Source organism: Lynx rufus, unplaced genomic scaffold (genome assembly GCF_022079265.1).
Source record: "Lynx rufus isolate CCGP_SWC_20201006 ecotype Redwood Valley unplaced genomic scaffold, mLynRuf1.p SCAF_6, whole genome shotgun sequence".
NCBI lineage: Eukaryota > Metazoa > Chordata > Mammalia > Carnivora > Felidae > Lynx > Lynx rufus.
Window position 1 is genome coordinate 46,042,033 of NW_025814878.1, and position 21,009 is coordinate 46,063,041.

General features: G+C 38.7%; 2 protein-coding genes across 2 annotated transcripts in view; both read right to left on the reverse strand.

Annotated features, from left to right (window-relative positions):
- Positions 1 to 17,788, reverse strand: part of RPF2 (ribosome production factor 2 homolog) — a 41,828-nt gene extending 24,040 nt beyond the window's left edge. Inside the window, exons 1-6 of the mRNA XM_047103162.1 lie at positions 17,714 to 17,788; positions 15,625 to 15,757; positions 12,366 to 12,403; positions 5,815 to 5,854; positions 5,072 to 5,153; positions 4,379 to 4,455 (exon numbers count right to left, since the gene is read on the reverse strand). Coding sequence (XP_046959118.1) covers positions 4,379 to 4,455; positions 5,072 to 5,153; positions 5,815 to 5,854; positions 12,366 to 12,403; positions 15,625 to 15,757; positions 17,714 to 17,736 — 393 coding nt within the window. The 5' untranslated portion in view covers positions 17,737 to 17,788. The remainder of the gene's footprint in view (positions 1 to 4,378; positions 4,456 to 5,071; positions 5,154 to 5,814; positions 5,855 to 12,365; positions 12,404 to 15,624; positions 15,758 to 17,713) is intronic.
- Positions 17,789 to 20,018: 2,230 nt separating this feature from the next.
- On the reverse strand, positions 20,019 to 20,213 carry LOC124528298 (translation machinery-associated protein 7-like). Its single transcript, XM_047101814.1, has one exon. The coding sequence runs from the start codon at positions 20,211 to 20,213 to the stop codon at positions 20,019 to 20,021; it is 195 nt and encodes a 64-aa protein (XP_046957770.1).
- Positions 20,214 to 21,009: the final 796 nt, after the last annotated feature.

Consider the following 21,009-nt stretch of genomic DNA (forward strand, 5'->3'; position numbering starts at 1 on the left):
AGAGAGAGAGGGAGACACAGAATCGGAAACAGGCTCCAGGCTCTGAGCCATCAGCCCAGAGCCTGACGCGGGGCTCGAACTCCCGGACCGCGAGATCGTGACCTGGCTGAAGTCGGACGCTTAACCGACTGCGCCACCCAGGCGCCCCCAGTTGCAACTTTTAAACTAAAAAAATATTTTCTGTTCCACTCCCTTCATATCACCAAATTAATAAGTGGTCAAAGAATGATGTAAGCTATTTTTTAAAGTTATTCTGTACAAAGAATAAAAAGCTAAAATTGCTGCAAAACATACACAGCCTTTTAACAACCGACATCTCAGAGTCTAAACAAATTTAATTTCTTTAAAACATTTACTACCACTGTGCCTTTCCTACTGTGTCACATAAACAGTATTTAAATGAAAGCTAGATTAAACTACCAACTCCACAGTAACATGGGAAACAAGAGAATTTTATACAAGCTATAGAATGTATGGGCATTCCTTACTCAGCATGGTTGAGGCTCTCACTAAAAAAAGTATTTTGTCCAGTTCTGGATTTTCCATACAAAGAAGAATGTGATGTGAATAATAATAACCTTTAAAAGCCACCAAAATAAAAGAAAAAAATCTAATAGAACTCTTTAACTGAATGATTAATTTATGACAGTGAACAAGAGTTAGTCTGAGCTTCCCATTGATTCTAGCACCTCTATTTTGGTATCAATCAAGGACTGTACACATCTAGAAACAAACAAACAAAAAACAGGACAAGAAAACAAATATCCTCTGCCCTAGGACCAGAGGTCACCTGTTGCCTCTTCCTGTTCACTCTTGTTGACAGTCTCTGCTTCCTAACTCCGAACCTTAACTGTCTGTACTTAGGAGGTGTACCTAAGATCTGTGCCTCTAGGGCCTGAATGGACCTTCCAGACCCAAGGACTCTTCCATGTTCCATCTGTGCCTCCCTGACCCTGCTGCTGCTACCCCTAGGTCTATGGAGGCTATTTAAGTATACAGAAGGTAATGGGGCACTGGGTGGCTCAGTTGGTTAAGCGCCAGACTTCAGTTCAGGTCATGATCCATTAGGTTTGTGGATTCGAGTCCCACATCAGGCTCTGTGTGGACAGCTCAGAAGCTGGAGCCTGCTTCAGATTCTGTGTCTCCTTTTCTCTCTCTCTCTCTCTCTCTCTCTCTCTCTCTCTGCCCCTCCCCTGCTAACTCTGTCTCTCCCTCTCTCAAAAAAAATAAATATTTAAAAAAAAGAAAGTACACAGAAGGTAAGAGAAAGTGAAGCAACATCCTGACCACAATGCATAATAAAAAATATCATGTTACATCATGACCCAGTACACACATCATAAAAATATAAATGAACAATGGGGCGCCTGGGTGGCTCAGTCGGTTGAGCATCTGACTTCGGCTCAGGTCATGATCTCGCGGTCTGTGAGTTCGAGCCCCGCATCAGGCTCTGTGCTGACAGCTCAGAGTCTGGAGCCTGCTTCCGATTCTGTGTCTCCCTCTCTCTCTCTGCCCCTCCCCTGCTCATGCTCTGTCTCTCTCTCTCTGTCAAAAATAAATAAACATTAAAAAAAAAATTTTTTTAAATATATACATATGTAACTGAACAAGTTACGTGAAACAGTATTTAACACGTAGGTCACTGATATTTTTCACAATGTGTAAACCCAGAACTAGAAGAAACTACAACAGATGAGCTTTATTTGAATTATCTAAAAAGCACTAAAAATTCAAAATATTACATAAGTACTGTCATAGAGTATACTAAAAACATTATAATTATGTAATGTCCTTGAACTAAATTTCTGAATTAAGTTTTTTTTTAAAACAAAGGGAAAGAAAGGAAATAATTCTTTTCTTTAAGTGTATTTATTTCTGAGAGAGAGAGAAAGAGGGAGTGGGGGGAGGGGCAAAGAAAGTGAGGGACAGAGGATGTGAAGCAGGCTCTGTGCTGACCACAGAGAGCCCGATGTGGGGCTCAAACTCATGAACCGTGAGATCATGACCTGAGCCAAAGGCAGATGCTTAACCAACTGAGCCACCCAGACACCCCAGAAATGTCTTATAAATTATAAACAAACTTTCCAATAAAATACTCCAAGGCACCTGCAATGTATCTTTTCCTATCTAAAATAAAACCATTGGAGAAAGTAAATAAAAATTTAAAAAACAACAACATTGGCCTTAAATTTTAATCATTTCATCCATTAAGGCTTATTTTATGTAAAACAACCATCCCTAAAAGTTTGGCCACATCTTAGCAAATAAGCTCCCAGAATAATCATTCAATTTCCTGGTAGAACTGAATCACTTCTCACTTAAGAGTAAACAGGAGGATGAGGCTTGGCTTGGCAATAAAAGTAGGCAAGTGAGAAAAGAAACATCTGGCGAGAGGTCTTAAAAATAAGGAGGTAGACGCAGAAAAGAAATAAATATGAAGAGAAAGTATAACAGACATGCAATTCCAAAACAAACTAAAAACAAGTTGTAATGGAATAACGAGGTAAAAGTGAAGCTCTGGCTAACAGTGTAGGTAGGGACTGCCAATGTAAGCATATGGTCATCAATTAGTGATTATTATAGTTATGGATATGCTCCATGAGTGAAAATTTAGTATTCAATTTAAATGGTGCTTGTTAAGCGTGAGACCTGACAAACGATAATGGTCTTGTGATCTGGTGGTTATAGAAGCTACACAATAACGCAAGTACTTCTTTGCTTTGGAAGTAAAATGGAAAGCACCGAGGGCTAGCATGCGTGCATCAACCAGTGCTCACACCCACTACCTGGTGACCAAGCCAGATATGCTGCTCCTCTCCAAGGATTCATACACTGCCCTAAAGACAAACTGTAATAAAAGGATAGCTTCCACCATAACAAGGCATCACAGTTTACATACTTTACCAAACACCTTCCAAAACATTATCTTCGCTGATAAACATTTTCACATATATTATCTCATTTGATATTATTATACCTATTTAATACTTGATTGCAATCTGAAGGTCAGGCAAGTAATTTATCAGGTCACAAAAGTCATCTAAATGGCCAACACAGGCCTTCAATCCAATTGTTCTGTCTCGAAATCCAATCTCAGGCCACTGTTCGACCCTGTACCTGAAGAAGCTGGTGTAGCTAAGTAACATCTGGGAAGAGCCTTTTTCCAAACACACAACAAACTTGGAAGGCATGTCCTCTTTTTAGGGGAGACTAGGAAAAGGAGTCATGACACATTTTACAATTCTTTCAACTATACCATGACCTTCAAAGACCCATAAACAAGAACAATTATGTAACTTTCCACTGCAAACTTCAATATCCTTTCTTTCTAAGTTCTGTATGTATGACTCCAGATCACCAATGGAATTCCCCTGGGCCTCAATCTCCAACTTTATCCAATAGGAAAAGTAATTTTAGCCTTACACAGGGTAGCAATGAAATCTAAATAAAATAATTACTTGATGGAACATTTGATGGAACAGATTCTGCTAAAGTAGAGTTCTGAGGGAACAGAAGCCAAGTTTGGACCCAGGAGCTAAATTAGGACAATTTTCTTGCCTATTTACTACTTTGTATTTAATAATCCCATGCAAACAAAGGAGATACAAAGATGCAAGTCCTGAAGGGAAAGACTGAACTAGCATTTTGGTGGCCAGCAGCCAAAATACTGTAGGACCAGCCAAAGTATCGTAGGTTTAGAACAAGGCTCGCTTTCAAACTCTGGTATTTATTTAAAAAAATTTTTGTAATGTTTATTTATTATTTTTGAGAAAGAGACAGAGTACCAGTGGGGGAGGAGCAGAGAGAGAGGAAGACAGAACCTGAAGCCAGCTCCAGGTTCCGAGCTGTCAGCACAGAGCCCGACGCGGGGCTCGAACCCATGGACTGCGAGACCATGACCTCAGCCAAAGTCAGACACTTAACTGACTAAGCCACCCAGATGCCCCAGAAAACTCCAGTATTTCTGAGGTTCCATAAAATAGGTGCTGTGACAATTGAGGGAGAGGATAGCATTTAAACTATGAGCCTAGACAAGAGTTAAAAACCACTCTGAATCTAACTGCCAGAAGATCCAAATATGTGTTATATGTTTATATCTCTTTTTAAAGTAAAAATAAAATGAGGGAGTTTCCACAGCATGAAAAGGAACAAAAAATTTTAAATATAGTGTATTTGCCAGCTTCCTGTCTTTACACAAAAATGAAGTAGTGACACTCAAAAACATAAAGATAAAATGAAATTTACTTTTATCTCAGAGCACACTAGAATAAAAACAAAGTTAAGCTACAAACTGTAATAGTACTCTTCACCACAAGATGTCACTATTGCCCAAGAACAACATTACAAAATGCTTTTATTTTTATGATTAGTATCGTACCTTGATGTCTTTTAGAGAGACAAACTTCTCAATACCTAATTCGATCATATCGAGCACGTGGAAGTCATACATACGACCTACAAGGAAAATACATTTTCTTTTAAACATTTATTTTTCCCAAAGAGCCACCTTATTATGTACCCACTTAATTTGCATGTCCAAAATGTTATTATCTCCCTTTTTTTTTTTCTCCTTATACCCCACCAAACATGTCCCCTTCTTTCTTAAACTTTCAACTCTACCTAGAATACAGTGTTGCAATCTTGGTCCTGAAAGGATCTTGGAAATCGTTTAACCAAACTCCCTTATTTTATAGAAGAGTAAATAAAGGCCCATAAGAAGTAAAAGGGGTTGCCTAAGTCAATGACGATACCAAATTAAATGTCAATTCTTACTGGTGAAGGGTTAATTTATGTGGGTAGGTATGCTACTGCTTTTTTCTCTAACACTGATTTAAGATACATATATTTTATATTAGAAAAATATTGGCAACTTTTGGTAAAGTAGTATTTTTACATGCCTATTCTCTACCTGCAGTCTGATAGATTAAAAATTTCATTCAAAGGCACAAGAAAAATTTTTAAAAACCAGCTTAGAGCTTACTTGTTACTCCTGAAATCTCAACACCATCAATTAATCTGAGTCACAAAACAGACTGTAAACACAAACATTAGGAAAGTAAATTATATTTACCTATTACTAGATTATTTGGCCGCTTCTTATTATGGGAGCCAAACATGAATAAAGAGCAATCTGACTTCTTTGAAAAGAATTCCTATAAAACCAAAGAAATCCCAATTAATGCATAAATATAAGAACTTTACGAACTGTATTCTGGGGGTACCTGGGTGGCTCAGTTGGTTAAATGTCCAACTCTTGCTTTTGGCTCAGGTCATGATCTCAGTTCATAGGACTGAGCCCCACATCCGGCTCAGCGCTGACAGTGAAGGAGCCTGCTTGGCATTTTCTCTCTCCTTCTCTCTCTGCCCCTCCCCTGCTCGTGCACACATGCACATGCTCTCTCCTCTCTCTCAAAATAAACTTTAAACTTTAGTCATAGTTTTAAAAGTATGAAAGTCTTACTTCAAAAATAAACAAACAGGGGCGCCTGGATGACTCAGTTGGTTAAGCATCTGACTTTGGCTCAAGTCATGACCTCCTGATTCGGGAGTTCCAGCCCTGCATCAGGCTCTGTGCTGACAGTGGGGAGCCTGCTTGGGACTCTCTCGCTCTCCTGCTCACTCTGCCCTTCCACCCTGCCCCCCAAAATAAATAAACTTCCAAAATTAAGTTAATAAATCTTACTTCACTTTCACTTTACATCAAAATTCCCTCATATAGGATGATTTCGAATTCAAACATCACAAATTACTAAAGGAACAGTAATTAGTCCAATCATGTATATGCTGTCTTAAATCAGAGTTTCTTGTACTCACCAATGATGTCTGATCCTCAAATGGTCTTGTAATGTTTTTCCTAAAAATATTTTTAAAAGATTACCTTAATTTTAATAATCTTAATTAGCAATTCACCCATAACAATTAAGTAATATATTAAAAAAAGATAATTTTGTAGATGATCAAAAATAAAGTTAGAGGGATATTCATTCATTCAAATATGTATTTAGTGCCTATTATGTGTCACTCACTGTTGCATGAGCTAAGGATACTAGGAAACAAACAAGATCTTTGCTTTCATACAGCCTACATTCTAGTGGAAAAATAAAAATTTCAAACAGTAATTAACTGTAGTGACAAAAATAAAATAGAGTATTGTGTTAGTTATGAACAGTGGAAAATGACTATTTGAGCTGAGATGTGATAGATAAGGAATAAGCCATTGAAAAGTTTTGAGGCTGAGGTGCCTGGGTGGCTCAGTCAGTTAAGCGTCTGACTCTTGATTTTGGCTCGGGTCATAATCTCATGGTTTGTGGGTTTGAGCCCCACTCAGCATAGAGCCTGCTTGGGATTCTCTCTCTCTCTTTCTGCCCCTCCCCTACTCACACTCACACTCTCTCTCTCAAAATAAATAAACATTTTTTTTTTTTAAAGTTTTGAGGCTAAGGGTATTCTAGGAAGAAGGAACACAATAAGTAAAGATTCTGAGATGGAAACAAGCTTAGACTATTCAAGAAATGGAAAGAAGGCAAGTATCACCGAAGCTTAGCATGCAAAGGGGAAAATGGTGGGGCATGAGGTCAAAGATGTAGGCATGGCCCAGATTATGTTGGTCAAGGTAAGGCCTTGTTGGTCAAGGTAAGGAATGTAAATATTAATATAGTAACAGGAAGCACTAAAGAGTTTCAGTCAGGAGAGTGACATGACTGAACTCAAATTTTCTTTTTACTACTACTTTTTTAAAATCATAATCGTTTTTAAATTTTTTTTATTTTAGAGAATCTCTACCAGGCTCCCTGCTCAGCACAGGGCCTGATGCAGGGCTCAATCCCACGACGCTGGGATCATGACCTGAGCCAAAATCAAGAGTTGGATGCTCAACTGACTGAGCCACTCAGGCACCCCTCAAATTTTCTTTTTAAAGGACTATTCTGTCCACTATGTGAAAAGGGAATGTAGTTATGGCAAGAGAGAAAAGAATTAGCAAGAAGCTATCACAGTAATCCAGGAAAGAAAGAAATAAATGGTGTATTGGACCAAGAACACTAGTAGGGGAGCTGGAGTAGAACATGCTATCTTTCATGCAAAAGGGAGAGAAATACGTATATTTTTCTTTGCTTAAATATGCATAAAGAAATTCTGGTAAAACATAAGAAACTATATGTGTTCACTTATAATCTCTGATTTCTCATCATGTAAATGAAGTTTCCATAAAATAGTTCATAATTTTTATGAAGCAAAATCTATGTACATGATCTTAATTTTGTTCAAAGAATAAAATAAACATACAGACATGAAAATATCTGTACACATGTGAAAATGGGTGAAGGGAATGGGAGATACAGGCTTCCAGTTATGGAATCAATAAGTCATGGGAATAAAAGACACAGCATAAAGAATATAGACAATAACAAAATAATAATGACAGATGGTAGCTACACCTATGATGAGCACAGCATAATGGAGACACTTGTCAAATCACTATGTTTTACACCTGAAACTAATGTAACATTGTGTGTCAACCATACTCAAAACCAATTAAAATATGTATATACACAGGGAAAACATGTCAGAATGTACACAGTGCTATGGGTGATTATTCTATTATCCCAATTATCTAAGAGTAGCATGTACTACTTTTATAATCAGTAAAAAAAGAATTTTTTTTTTATGTTTATTTATTTTTGAAGGAGAGAGAGACGGAGTGTGAGTGGCGGATGGGCAGAGAGAGAGGGAGACACAGAATCTGAAGCAGGCTCCAGTCTCTGACCTGTCAGCACAGAGCCCGACGCAGGCCGAACTCACAAACCGTGAGATCATGACCTGAGCCGAAGTTGGACGCTCAACTGACTAAGCCACCCAGGTGCCCCAAAAGGAGTATTATTTTTAAAGATGCAAGGCAAACAAACTAAGAAAAACTACTGCAGCATTTATGATTAACAACCATCAGCTAACTATAAATCACAAATAAGCAAATATGACCTGCTGAAAACATGGAAAATGCAAGTTAAACAAAGTATGATTTTGACTTCTTAGCTTAAAAACATAAACAAATGGTCTTGTATATTGCACTCTGCTAAAAGGACAACCTTTCCAAAAAGCAGTAATTAATATGCTTTATTGGGCATGAAGTAATCTCATGTCTAGAAATCTCACATAGGAATTCATTCAAAAGGATAATTCATTTGTGTAAAAATGGCCATTTTAGCATAATTTATAAGAATAGCAAAAAAGAAAAACCTACATTTTTAGCAATAAAATTGCTAAAATTTATAAGAATAGCAAAAAATAAAAACCATAAAATTAAGGTAAAGTTATAAATAAATTTTAGTATAACCATTTAATAGATATTATATTGGCAATGAAAATAATACCCAGGGCACCTGAGTGGCTCAGTCCGTTAGGTGTCCAACTTTGGCTCAGGTTATGATCTTAGGGTTCATGAGTTCAAGCCCTAACATCAGGCTCTGAGCTGCCAGCACAGAACCTGTAATGAATCCTCTGTCTCCCTCTCTTTCTCTCTGTCCCTCCCCCATTTATGTGCACACTCTCTCTCTCTCTCTCTCTCAAATATAAATATTAAAAAAAAAAAGAAAAGAATACCTAAAGGATCACCTACTAATAGAAAAATTTTAGGGGCGCCTGGGTGGCTTAGTGAGTTAAGCATCCGACTTCTGCTCAGGACATGATCTCACGGTTTGTGAGTTCGAGCCCCATGTTGGGCTCTGTGTTGACAACTCAGAGCCTGGGGCCTGTCGTCATATTCTGTGTCTCCATCTCTCTCTGCCCCTCCCCTGCTCGCACTCTCTCTCCATCTCTCTCAAAAACACATAAACATTTAAAAAAAAATTTTTTTTAAGAAAAATGTTTATAATATAAATGAAAAAGGCTTGATATAAAATGTAATGTATGTTGGGGCGCTTGCGTGGCTCAGTCGGTTAAGCGTCTGACTTCGGCTCAGGTCATGATCTTGCGGTTTGTGGGTTCAAGCCCCACGCTGGGCTCTGTGCTGACAGCTCAGAGCCTGGAGCCTGCTTCAGATTCTGTGTCTCTCCATCTCTCAGTCCCTCCCCTGCTCATGCTCTGTGTCTGTCTCTCAATACTAAATAAACGTTTAAAAAAAAAAATTTTTTTTTAATGTAATGTATGGCAAAAACACAGATAATATTTTATTATTTTGCTAAAGAAAGAAGATAGACTCTGAGGCTATGTGTTGTACGATTCCATTTATGTAACATTCTAAAAAAGGAAAAACTATAAGGATAGGAAACAGTTCACTGGTTACAGGGGGGAGGGGAAACGGTGGCCCTCAAGAGTACTGCACAAAGAAATTTTTAGGATGATGATACTGTTTCTGTATCATGACTGTTTCCATATCATGTGGCAGACACAGCTCAACGCATTTTTAAAAACTCATAAAACTGTACACCACAAAGAGTAAATTTTACATACTTAAATTCAAACAACAACCGGGAGAAAAGTGGAGAAAAACTCAAAATAGAATACAATCTGATAAATGACCCTAACTGTAGTTTAAAGTAATAACACAATCGGGGCGCCTGGGTGGCTCAGTTGGTTAAGTGGCCAACTTCGGCTCAGGTCATGGTCTCGCGGTCCGTGAGTTCGAGCCCTGTGTCGGGCTCTGTGCTGACAGCTCAGAGCCTGGAGCCTGTTTCAGATTCTGTGTCTCCCTCTCTCTGACCCTCCCCTGTTCATGCTCTGTCTCTCCCTGTCTCAAAAATAAATAAAACATTTAAAAAAAATTAAAAAAATAAATAAATAAAGTAATAATACAATCACATTAAAGAGGCAGAAAAAAACCCAACCTGAGTTACATTTGAAAACAGTTATTTGAACTGGACACCCTAAGGCTAAAGACAAAGAACTGTACACACATTCTATACTTTAGTTAGTAATTTTGTTTCTCACAGGGTTAGACATTCTGAAAGTATGCACGTACTAGAAACCTACAAATCAATAAACATATTATCAATCATGAAAGCCAGGTTTCTTACTGTCAGAAGAAGCAAAGTTACAAATAAGAAAAGAAGAAAGGCTGGAATGAAGTCTGTGCCACTGGACTAGAATTGGAAGTAGTATTAAGACTCATGATTTTTTTAGGAAGTATCAGTATGAACTCAGTTTTTTAAATACATAAAATTAAATTAGATGTACATGTATGCATGGGTTAACATGCATAATACTTATTTTCTGTTTTTTTTTTTTTAATTTTTTTTTTCAACGTTTATTTATTTCTGGGACAGAGAGAGACAGAGCATGAACGGGGGAGGGACAGAGAGAGAGGGAGACACAGAATCGGAAACAGGCTCCAGGCTCCGAGCCATCAGCCCAGAGCCCGACGCGGGGCTCAAACTCACGGACCGTGAGATCGTGACCTGGCTGAAGTCGGACACTTAACCGACTGCGCCACCCAGGCGCCCCCATAATACTTATTTTCAAGGTCTGTCTGCTAAGAGGATCTAGAGACAATGACACTTCTGTAGCAACTAAGCATACTTTTGTGCCCAGATCTCTGTTTTCTAAATTACCAGCCCCCGATATATGGAAACAGGGCTCCACAGAGAAGGGATTGATTCCAGAGCTTGAAAATACAAGATGAGCTTGGAGCATCGTGTGGCACCAAAAAGGAGGACTTAAACACAAGGGGCATGTTGAAAGAACATAGGAGCCACCCTGAAAGAGATCTTAATGGCAAAACGTACAATAATTTGAGCAACAAAATAGTGACAGCATTGGATTATAACTCAAAGAATATAATAAGTATCTGTAAGTCCACACTAATATAAATGAGTAATTCAACAAAGAGAGAGAGATTTTCCTTACAAAATTCCAATTAATAAATGTAGAAGGAATGAGACAGAAAACCACCATTAGAACACCAAGAGTAATCCCCTATGTAGACAACAGTCACTGATGCATGCTAAAATTAATAAGCAAAAGTGTGAGGAGAAAGAGGATTATTTGCACAGTGTTTGCACAGTCTCCAAATATTTCCTCCAAACATTTACTAGTTACAAAGGGAAAAACAGTAAATTTCTAGTGGAGAAACCAAGCAGACATCACTTTAACTGAGGTTAATGCTACCAACATAAGACATCCTGTACTCCCTGGTATCATTTATTGAGAAAAGCACATCACTTTTGTGGTACCCTTGCCAAAAACACATAAGGCTCAATCTATTCATGAGAAATGTAAAACAAATACAAACTGAGGTATATTTTACAAAATAATTAACAAGTACTCATCAAAAACGTCAAAGTCATCAAAAAGGGAAGGACTGAGGAACTGTCACAAATGGGAGAGTAAGGAGACATGACAACTAAATGCAATATAGGATCCTGGAAGAGAAAAAGGATATTATTGGAAAAACTGGTGAAACAAGTCAAGTCTATAGTGCAGTTAAAACATTATTGTACCAATGTTCATTTCTTACTTTTGATAATTGTACTATGGTTACATAAAACATAACATTAAGAGAAGCTGGATGAAGGGTATATGAGAACTCTACTATTTCTACAACTTTTCTTTAAATCTATAATCACTCAAAATAATATACATATGATAAGATTACAACCATGTAAGAATATTCATACAAATGAAAACACAAACTAGAAAGAAATTAAGTTTTAAAAATACTAATGATAAAAAATAAAAAAATAGGGGCTCCAGGGTGGTTCAATTAGGTATCCAATTCTTGATTTTGGCTCAGGTCATGATCTCACAATTCATTAGTTCAAGCCCCAAGTCAGGCCATGCTGATACTGAGGAGCCTGCTTGGGATGCACACTCTCTCTCTCTCTTCCTCTCTCTGCCCGTCCCCTGCTCACATGCATGTGTGCACATGCATGCGCTCTCTCTCAAATAATAAATGTTCAGAAATGTAAATAAAAACATAAATAGATAAAATAAATAAGTAATGTTAATAGCTGTATTTAAGGAACTGTCATTTTCTTTTTTTTAATGTTTATTCGTTTTGAGACAGAGAGGGAGACAGTGCCCATGAGCGGGGAGGGGCAAAGAGAGATAGAAAGAAGAAGGGGGGGGAGAGAGAGGAGGAAGGAGGGGGGGAGAGGTGAGGGGGAGAGAGAGGGGGGAGAGGGGGAAGAGAGAGAGAGAAAGAAAGAGAGAGAGAGAGAGAGAGAGAGAGAGAGAGAGAGAGAGAATATCCCAAGCAAGCTCAAACCGTGAGATCATGGCCTGAGCTGAAACCAAGAGTTGGTTGCTTAAACAAATGAGCCACCCAGGCGCCCCTGTCATATTTCTTAAACAAAGTATTTTTCTAAATCTCCCATAAAGTAATTATTACTTTTATAACAGAATAATAGGAGTTAAAATAAATCACTACTTACTTTTTATACAGAACGCCATATGGTTTTTTCAATGCATACTGTAAAACATAATTTAGTTTTCAAAATAAATTACATTCTGAAAAGCAGAGATAAAAATTAAATTGTATTATATCAGTCATTATACAAGATTACCTGGTCCCTGAATCCTATTCTGAGGTCTTCTGCTTGGCTCTCTTTTGATCACTTATCTAAACCTGTAACATAAGCTTAATATTCTGACTTAGACTACACTTTCCCAATTAAAAGTTTCTATGCCCTGAGCACCTGGGTGACTCAGTCGATTAAGCATCTGACTTTGACTCAGGTCATGATCTCACAATTCAGGAGTTCCAGTCCCACATCAGGTGAGCTCAAGCCCCCACTTGATGTGAATACAAGCCCCACTTCAGGTAAAAACATGAACCCCACTTCTCTCTCTTTCCGACTCTCTGCCCACCCCCCAGATTCTCTCTCTCTCTCTACTCCCCTGCCCTTCATTCACTTGTGCCCTGTCTCTCAAAAAAAAAAAAAAAAAAAAAAAAAAAAGTTTCTATGCCCTTTCAAAAATCTATCCAACTTAAATGATTTCTTTCATTTCTTTAAATTCTACCTATTCTATTCTTTCCAGGAAAACAATTTGAGAGTAGAAAGAAAAGCAAAAGAAAGCAGATAAAAACGAATACTATCGGGGCACCTAGATGGCTCAGTCAGTTAAGCGTCTGACTTTGGCTCAGGTCATGATCTCATGGTTCGTGGGTTTGAGCCAGCCCCATGTCAGGCTTTGTGCGGACAGCTCAGAGCCTGGAGCCTGCTTCGGATTCTGTGCCTCCCTGTCTCTCTGCCCCTCCCCTGCTCGAGTTCTGTCTCTCTCTCTCTCTCTCAAAAATAAATAAACATTAAAAACATTTTTTTAATAAATAAATAAAACCTATCAAGAAAAGCTGACAGAATTGAAATAATGTTATCTGGAGATGAGAGAGCTGAGAAACAGTTACAATGAGGACAATAAGAACTAGAGTTTTTAAATTCAGCCCTTTAAAAAATTCCTGTTGAGGTACTTGGTGGCTCAGTTGGTTGAGTGTCCAACTTCAGCTCAGGTTATGATCTCACAGTTGGCGAGTTCAAGCCCCGTGTCGGGCTCTGTGCTGACAGCTCGAAGCCTGAAGCCTGTGTCAGATTCTGTGCCTCCCTCGCTCACGCTGTACCTCTCTCTCAAACATAAACATTAAAAAAAAATTTTTAAGTTCCTGTCGTTCAGCCCTCTTTTCATTTTTTTCTTATTTCTTTCCACTCATCCACTAATAATCAGTTGTTACCAGTATGATCAGTTCTGCTCTACTATAAGGAATAACAAAGATCTAAGGCATTACCTTACATTAGGGAAAGGAGTAAATGAGGGAAACAATGAAAAGGAAAATGACTATCAGAGCTGATAGATAAAGGAAATCCAGCAGTAAAACCTATCTTTTAAGTACTAAAACTTTTTTTTTCTTTTTTTAAGTTTATTTATTTGTTTTAGTAATCTCTACACTCAAACTGGGGCTTGAATTCATGACCCTAAGATCAAGAGTCGCATGTTCTTCTGACCGAGCCTGCCAGGCACCCCTTCAGTAGGAAAACTTTTTGGTAATTCTTGACCAAATATTTCCCTGCCTTGGTGTAATGCACACTAGCACAGTGACAACTCAAGAATCATCAATATGAATGTTAACTACTGTAATAACCTGTAACATTGTGCTATTCTTGGAAATTACTTAAATACAGGGCGAGAATCCTATCAACACAATGACACTGAGAAGGATGAGCATGTATTAGATTATTCAGCTATCTGAACTGTCTATTGTGTTTAACAAACGTCAACAGTTTAGTCAAGTTTAAAAATCAATTAGTTAGTTGATTTAACTCAAAGAATCTATCTGTTGTATCCAAGGCCTAAATAATCAGCCACTTACTAGGTATCTCCATGGACTATGCCTTTCATTCACTGATTATTTACTGAGCACCTACTGTGTGTCACACAAAGGGCTAGACATGAGGCTACAGAGGTAGGAAAAACATAAAGCTTTTAACTTCATCACTTATATTATAGGCCCTGAACTGAACATATTACTTTTCTCTTCAAACCTGCTCACATGACATATTCTCTACTTGCCATTATCACTTATGAAGAACCCAACCCAGAAACCTGGGAAGTTCATACTTCTTACTCATGCCCAAACTCTTCTACCCTCATCATCTAGTCTCTCTGATGATCTCTCATTTTCACTGGCACCACCACATTCCAGACACTCATTACCCGGGTGAAAACAATGGCTGAATCAGTTGCTACATTTGCTCTCAGTTTTCCCTGGTCAAACTGATTAAAAGGACTGATCATACCTGCCACCTCCAATCTTTCAGCGGTTCCTCAGATCTTTTACAACAAAGCTCAAACTCCGTGTTGCTACCTGATCCCTGCATGTTCTTCTAGCTCCATCAAGCCCACTTTCCTTTAGCCATCCCCAATTATTTGCAGTTCCCCAAACACATCATATGCTCCTTCACGTTCCCTTTTGCACAAGTTTTTTCCTCAACCTTGGAAGACTTTCTGCTTCTCTTCCTCTCCTCCTCCTTGTTCTGACTCCTCCTTCAAAATGAAGTGTCTCCTCTGGGAAGCCCATTCTGTGTATGGCTACCCCTATGGGATTTTAACTGCCTCCTATCCTAGCCTCTACATGCCTCCAGCACAGCAGTTAATTCAGTGTTATAATTTCTTATTTGCCTGTCTCCCTCATTAAACTCACTGAAGGGACAGACGTTTCTTATGTAACTCTTAATCCTCAGCACCTAGCGCAGTGCTTGGCGTTGCTGACAGAATAAACAGATAGTGATATGCAGTTATTTCACTTTACAAACTAGAGATGTTCCTTAAATGTGGGTAAACCAAAGTCCAGTCATTGAAATCAGTTCAAATTTACAAAAGGAACAACAGTAGTTGCTTTAAGGAAAACCAGTGGATAGTCTCTTGCCATGGCAAATTATCTCCAACTTGAGCTTTTTTCTAAGGCAAGGCAAACTTATCCACGTTTCCAGCAGCCCAAACTTGTATGCTGAAAATTTCCTAAAATGATTCCAATACCATTTAAAAAATAAGTGTATAGGGACATCTGACTAGCTCAGTCAGTAAAGTGTGCTACTCCTGATCTCAGGGTTGTAAGTTCGAGCCCCACAATGGGTGTAGAGATTACTTAAAAAATAAAATCTTTCAAAAATAAAAATAAAAAAATTATTATATACATACCACATCTCTAAGTACTTGTGTCACCAGTAAATTTGCATTTCCCCCTTTAATCAGCATAGCATTTTTAACATTTTCACTGAGTTTCGGTTCTCTCTTCTCAAGGAATCTCTTGGCTCGTTTCGTTTTTGGCTTTCTGTTTGGAAAATCACAATTTGTAACAACTTAAAACATTTTCCTCATAGTACAAAATCATGACTTTACTAACGTGCAAATTCTTAAAAAATCAACAAATATTACATAACATTTATCAGTTAGGATTCCACCACTAAACAAAAATCTCACTTTTTAGGGAGATATTAACAAAAGGTATTCAGCTATTACTATTAAGTAAGTGTTAACTTTATTAGCTTTTGATTTTTTTTAAAGGCTTTCATTTTTTTAATATCACCAACATTCCTTTATTACTGTTTTTTCTCTAAACCTTTCATAAAAAAAAAAAAGACTCAATGAAGACTGTTGCTATTTTTATTCCATCATTTTTCCTTCAGCCTTAGAGCAAACAGCACTCTTACCCTAACACAAAGCATTGCACACCAACTAGTGATCAATCTGTGGGCAGTTACCAAACACAGGGAGGCTACTCATTGTCTCTTTCCTACAGGTTGTAGACCTACCGGGAAGTATACACTATCCCACTCCAACATCACAGCTGAAAAAGTCAAACATTATTGCCGCCAACAGGGAGTAATAATGACTGACACTTTTATAGAGTTACCTTACTAAGGCTTATCTTCACCAAGACCCTACCACACAGGTAAAATTATTATCTTCATTTTACAGATGAGGCAACTGAAGCCAGAGAGGTAATGTGGCCAAGGTCACACAACTTGCAAGTAAGCCAATCTTCAAAATGAGCAAAATTTAAAAACTCATCTCCACCACTGTGCAAAATATGAAGGGAAAACAAATTCATTATTCTGACTTTATGATGTGACAGCAGGAGTAGAATGGTTTTATACAATTCTGTTCAGAGAAATTCTGTTCTGCTTCCACTATACCTTGCTTTTCCAACAGTTCTTGGCCATCTACTGAAAGAATTCCTCCTCTCTTAAATAACTACGACCCACCATCCTCCTTTCAGTCCTGTGGACACTTGGAGCAGGAAAAGAAAAACGCAATATACACACACTTCATTTATCAAGCAGAATTTAAAAATTCTCCTGCAGACAAAGTGTTAAGCAATATAAATAAAGCTTCCGATCACTTACTGTTTGATAAAGATACACATTATTTATTAAATCAAAAAATATTTAGTATGTCTTATCGCAAAAAACAGTGCTCTATATTTCATGTGGTTTATTACTTCTCACTAACCAACTAATACAAATAACATCTTCTATGTTGTATCAGCTGTTTGTTCCCCAATCAGATCATAGTCTTACTCATCTCTGCAGTCCCCATACCTAGAGGAATACATAGCAGATGCACAAAATTCTCTGAATTAATGACTAAAAGAAGAATTTGTTTCGATTAGATGTTAATCCAGGCAAATCCCAAGAAATAACAGGACTATTCAGAAGACCAATAAATATTTTCTGAACGCATTTAAAACAAACATCAACTCAAGGGAACAAAAAAACTAACGAACATTTCTACGTGCTGTAGCAAAGGCTTTACGTACATACATTCTCGCCAGTAATCTTCATAGTTCAATGAAGTACGGTTATTACGAACGCTATTATACAAAGTAAACTGAGGTTTAGGGGGGATTAAATGGCCTAAAGTCACAAAGTTTTGTGAACGCGCCCGAACTGTCACCTACATCTGTCAGATTCCGAGGCCTTGTGCTCGTAACCATTCATTCGACCACCTTCCTCACGCTTCGTGGGAAACCAGGACTTTTCTAACTGGCTAGAATAAAAGCGGCGAACCACCTCCATGCTACCGCCTGGCAGGCTTCCCGGCACTTCATCGCCCAGCGAGCTGCACTACTAGAGACCTAGGCTAGCGGATGGATCGCCCCACCACAAGCCAAACAGCGGGAGGAACGAGAGGAGTAGCCCAGGCGGAGAGGAGGTTTTTTCACTCGTCCCCACCACACGAGTCCCATTCCCCAACGTCCCCCAGAGAAGGGACCCAGCGCACTTACACAACTCGATCCAAAGCGTCCATGGCTACCGCAACACGAATCCGGAGAACACACGTGCACAGCGCGGTTACGCGAGTTACGCCAGTGGCCCGGAACAGGCGGAACCGGAACTTGAGCGTGGCGTCACTTCCTGGGACCGCCCCATCATGGATGCCTAGGCTTTTTTTTTTCCCCCTTCTCCCTTTAATGAAATTGCGCCCCTTTCCCTTGGTAACAGATTTTTGCCTTGGCTTTTAGCCGGAAATTAACACTTTAGGTAACATCGTCTATAGCAGCTTGATGGACGCGCCTGTGTGTATACCTGGAATAAGGTATTCAGGGACCAGATGTTATTCTTCTGGGAATCTCCCAGAATGTCAGAAAGGTTCACATGGTAGGTACTCACACAGTGAGTGAAATCAATGTGAAATATGCACTATTGACCGAACTGTAAGCTCAATGAGGCAGAATTTATAAATACTGCAGTGCCCGACACATAGAAGGTGTGCATTTAAAGTTAACACTATGGGGGCGCCTGGGTGGCGCAGTCGGTTAAGCATCCGACTTCAGCCAGGTCATGATCTTGCGGTCTGTGAGTTTGAGCCCCGCGTCGGGCTCTGGGCTGATGGCTCAGAGCCTGGAGCCTGTTTCCGATTCTGTGTCTCCCTCTCTCTCTGCCCCTCGCCCGTTCATGCTCTGTCTCTCTCTGTCCCCAAAATAAATAAACGTTGAAAAAAAAAATTTAAAGTTAACACTATGGATCTTCATTTATAGCCCCAATTTTTAAATTGCTATATAATTCATATGCCATAAATTTTACCGTCTCTCTCTGTCCCCAAAATAAATAAACGTTGAAAAAAAAATTTAAAGTTAACACTATGGATCTTCATTTATAGCCCCAATTTTTAAATTGCTATATAATTCATATGCCATAAATTTTACCCCTGTAAAGTGTACATTTTACTGGTTTTTAGTATATTCACAAAGGTGCAACTATCACCACATCTAATATCAGAACATCTTTATCACCCCAAAAGGAAACACCCACCCTATCAACCCAATAGTAGTCACTACCCATTTTCCTGTGCGGTAACACACAGGCTGTCAGCTACCTAAGCTTGAGGTCAAGTATGCCATGCCCTCTTTTGCCTCCTACAGAATTGACACAAACTTGGTGGTAAGAAATCCCAAGCTCTTCAAGAGCTGGCTTGGGGTGCCTAGGGGCATCAACGTCTGTGGCCTGGCCTCTGCCATCACACTGATTTGCTGACTTCCTCTGGCCAAGCCAGACCATTACCCTACACCTTCTTTTCTTCAAAGAGTTTTATAATTTCAGCTCCAACATTTAGGCCTTTGGCCCATTTTGAATTAATCTTTGTATATCGTATAAGATAGGAGATCCAACTTCATTCTTTTGTATATGGATATCCAGTTGTCCCAGCATCATTTGTTGAATAGATTATCTTTGGGGTGCCTGGGTAGCTCAGTGGGTTAAGCAATGGGACTCAACTTCAGCTCAGATGGTGGTCTCATGGTTTGTGGGTTGGAGCCCCACATCAGCATGGATCCTGCTTAGGATTCTCTCTCCCTCTGTCTCTGCCCTTCCCTGCATGTGCACGCGCAAACTCTCTCTCTCTCTCTCTCTCTCTCTCTCAAAATTAATTAATTAATTTTTTTTTTAAAGATTATCTTTGCTCCATTTTATTGCCTTTGCTCCTTGGTCTTAAATCAGTTGACTGTATTTACGTGGATTTATTTCTGGGCTCTGTATTCTATTAGGTATTATCTATTCTTTTGCCAATTCTCACTATCTCCATTATAGTAGCTTTATAACAAGTCTTGAAGTTGGGTAGTGTCAGTCTTCCTACTTTGTTTTTCAATATTGTGTTAGCCATTCTAGGCCTTCTGCCACTCCATATAAACTTTATTTTTGTTATGATTCTTTTTTACAAAAGTTTATTCTTAAATGTACAAACGGATCTAAGACAACACTTGATTCTAGCTATAGGTGGCAACAGATACTATGACAAGGAATCCAAATGTTTGAACAGGAATGGAATTAAGGATCACATTGTCTCAGGGCACCTGGGTGACTCAGTTGGTTAAGCAGCCGACTTCGGCTCAGATCATGATCTCACGGTCCGTGAGTTCGAACCCCACGTCGGGCTCTGTGCTGACAGCTCAGAGCCTGGAGCCTGTTTCAGATTCTGTGTCTCCCTCTCTCTGACCCTCTCCCGTTCATGCTCTGTCTCTCTCTGTCTCAAAAATAAATAAACGTTAAAAAAAAAAAAAAAGGATCACATTGTCTCAGGCATAAAAAAACAGCTTACTTTTTGTCAGATTTCTTAATTCCACCTGTGGCCAGGAGGCCCATCCCCATAGCCTTTGCTTTTAGCTCCTTAAGTTTCTTCTGCTCCCCTTTCTGTTTCTGCTTGAGTGCCTTATCTTCCTCATCTGTGTCCTTGGCCTGCTTCATAGGCTGCTTCAGGGGCTCCTTCTTGCCACCTTCATGGTCAGACATGGCACCTGACACCCCTTCCCCAGACCCTGCCACCAAAAGCTCCTCCATATAAACTTTAGAATCAGTTTGCCAATATCCACACAATAACTAGCTAGGATTTTGATTGATATTGCATTGAATCTATAGAGCAAGCTGGAAAGAACTGATATCTAGACAATGTTGAGTCTTCCTTTCCATGAATATGGAACATCTTTCCATTTAGTTCTTCTTTGATTTCTTTCATCAGAGTTTTTGTAGTTTTCCTCATATAGATCTTGTATGTGTTTTGTTACATTAATACCTAAACTTTTCATTTTGGGAATGCTAATATAAATAGTATTGTGCTTTGTTATAATGAGCACTGGGTGTTGTATATAAGTGATGAATCACTGAATTCTCCTGAAACCAATATTGCACTGTATGTTAACTAACTAGAATTTGAATAAAAATTTAAAAAGAAAAAAATAAAGCTTGAATTATTTAAAATAGTAATGGTATAAAAAACAAATAAAAAGCGTCTGACTTCAGCTCAGGTCACGATCTCACTGTCCGCGAGTTCGAGCCCCACGTCGGGCTCTGGGCTGATGGCTCAGAGCCTGGAGCCTGCTTCCGATTCTGTGTCTCCCTCTCTCTCTGCCCCTCCCCCATTCATGCTCTGTCTCTCTCTGTCTCAAAAATAAATACATGTTAAAAAAATTTTTTTTTAAAAACAAATAAAAAATAAAATATTAATAGTATTGTGTTTTAAATTTCAAATCCTATTTGTTCGTTGCTGTTATATAGGAAAGCAATTGCTTTTTGTGCATTAACTTTTACC

What these genes read in the sequence shown, in the direction of transcription:
- LOC124528298 (XM_047101814.1), bottom strand. Translation starts at nt 20,213, where the DNA reads ATGTCTGACCATGAAGGTGGCAAGAAGGAGCCCCTGAAGCAGCCTATG.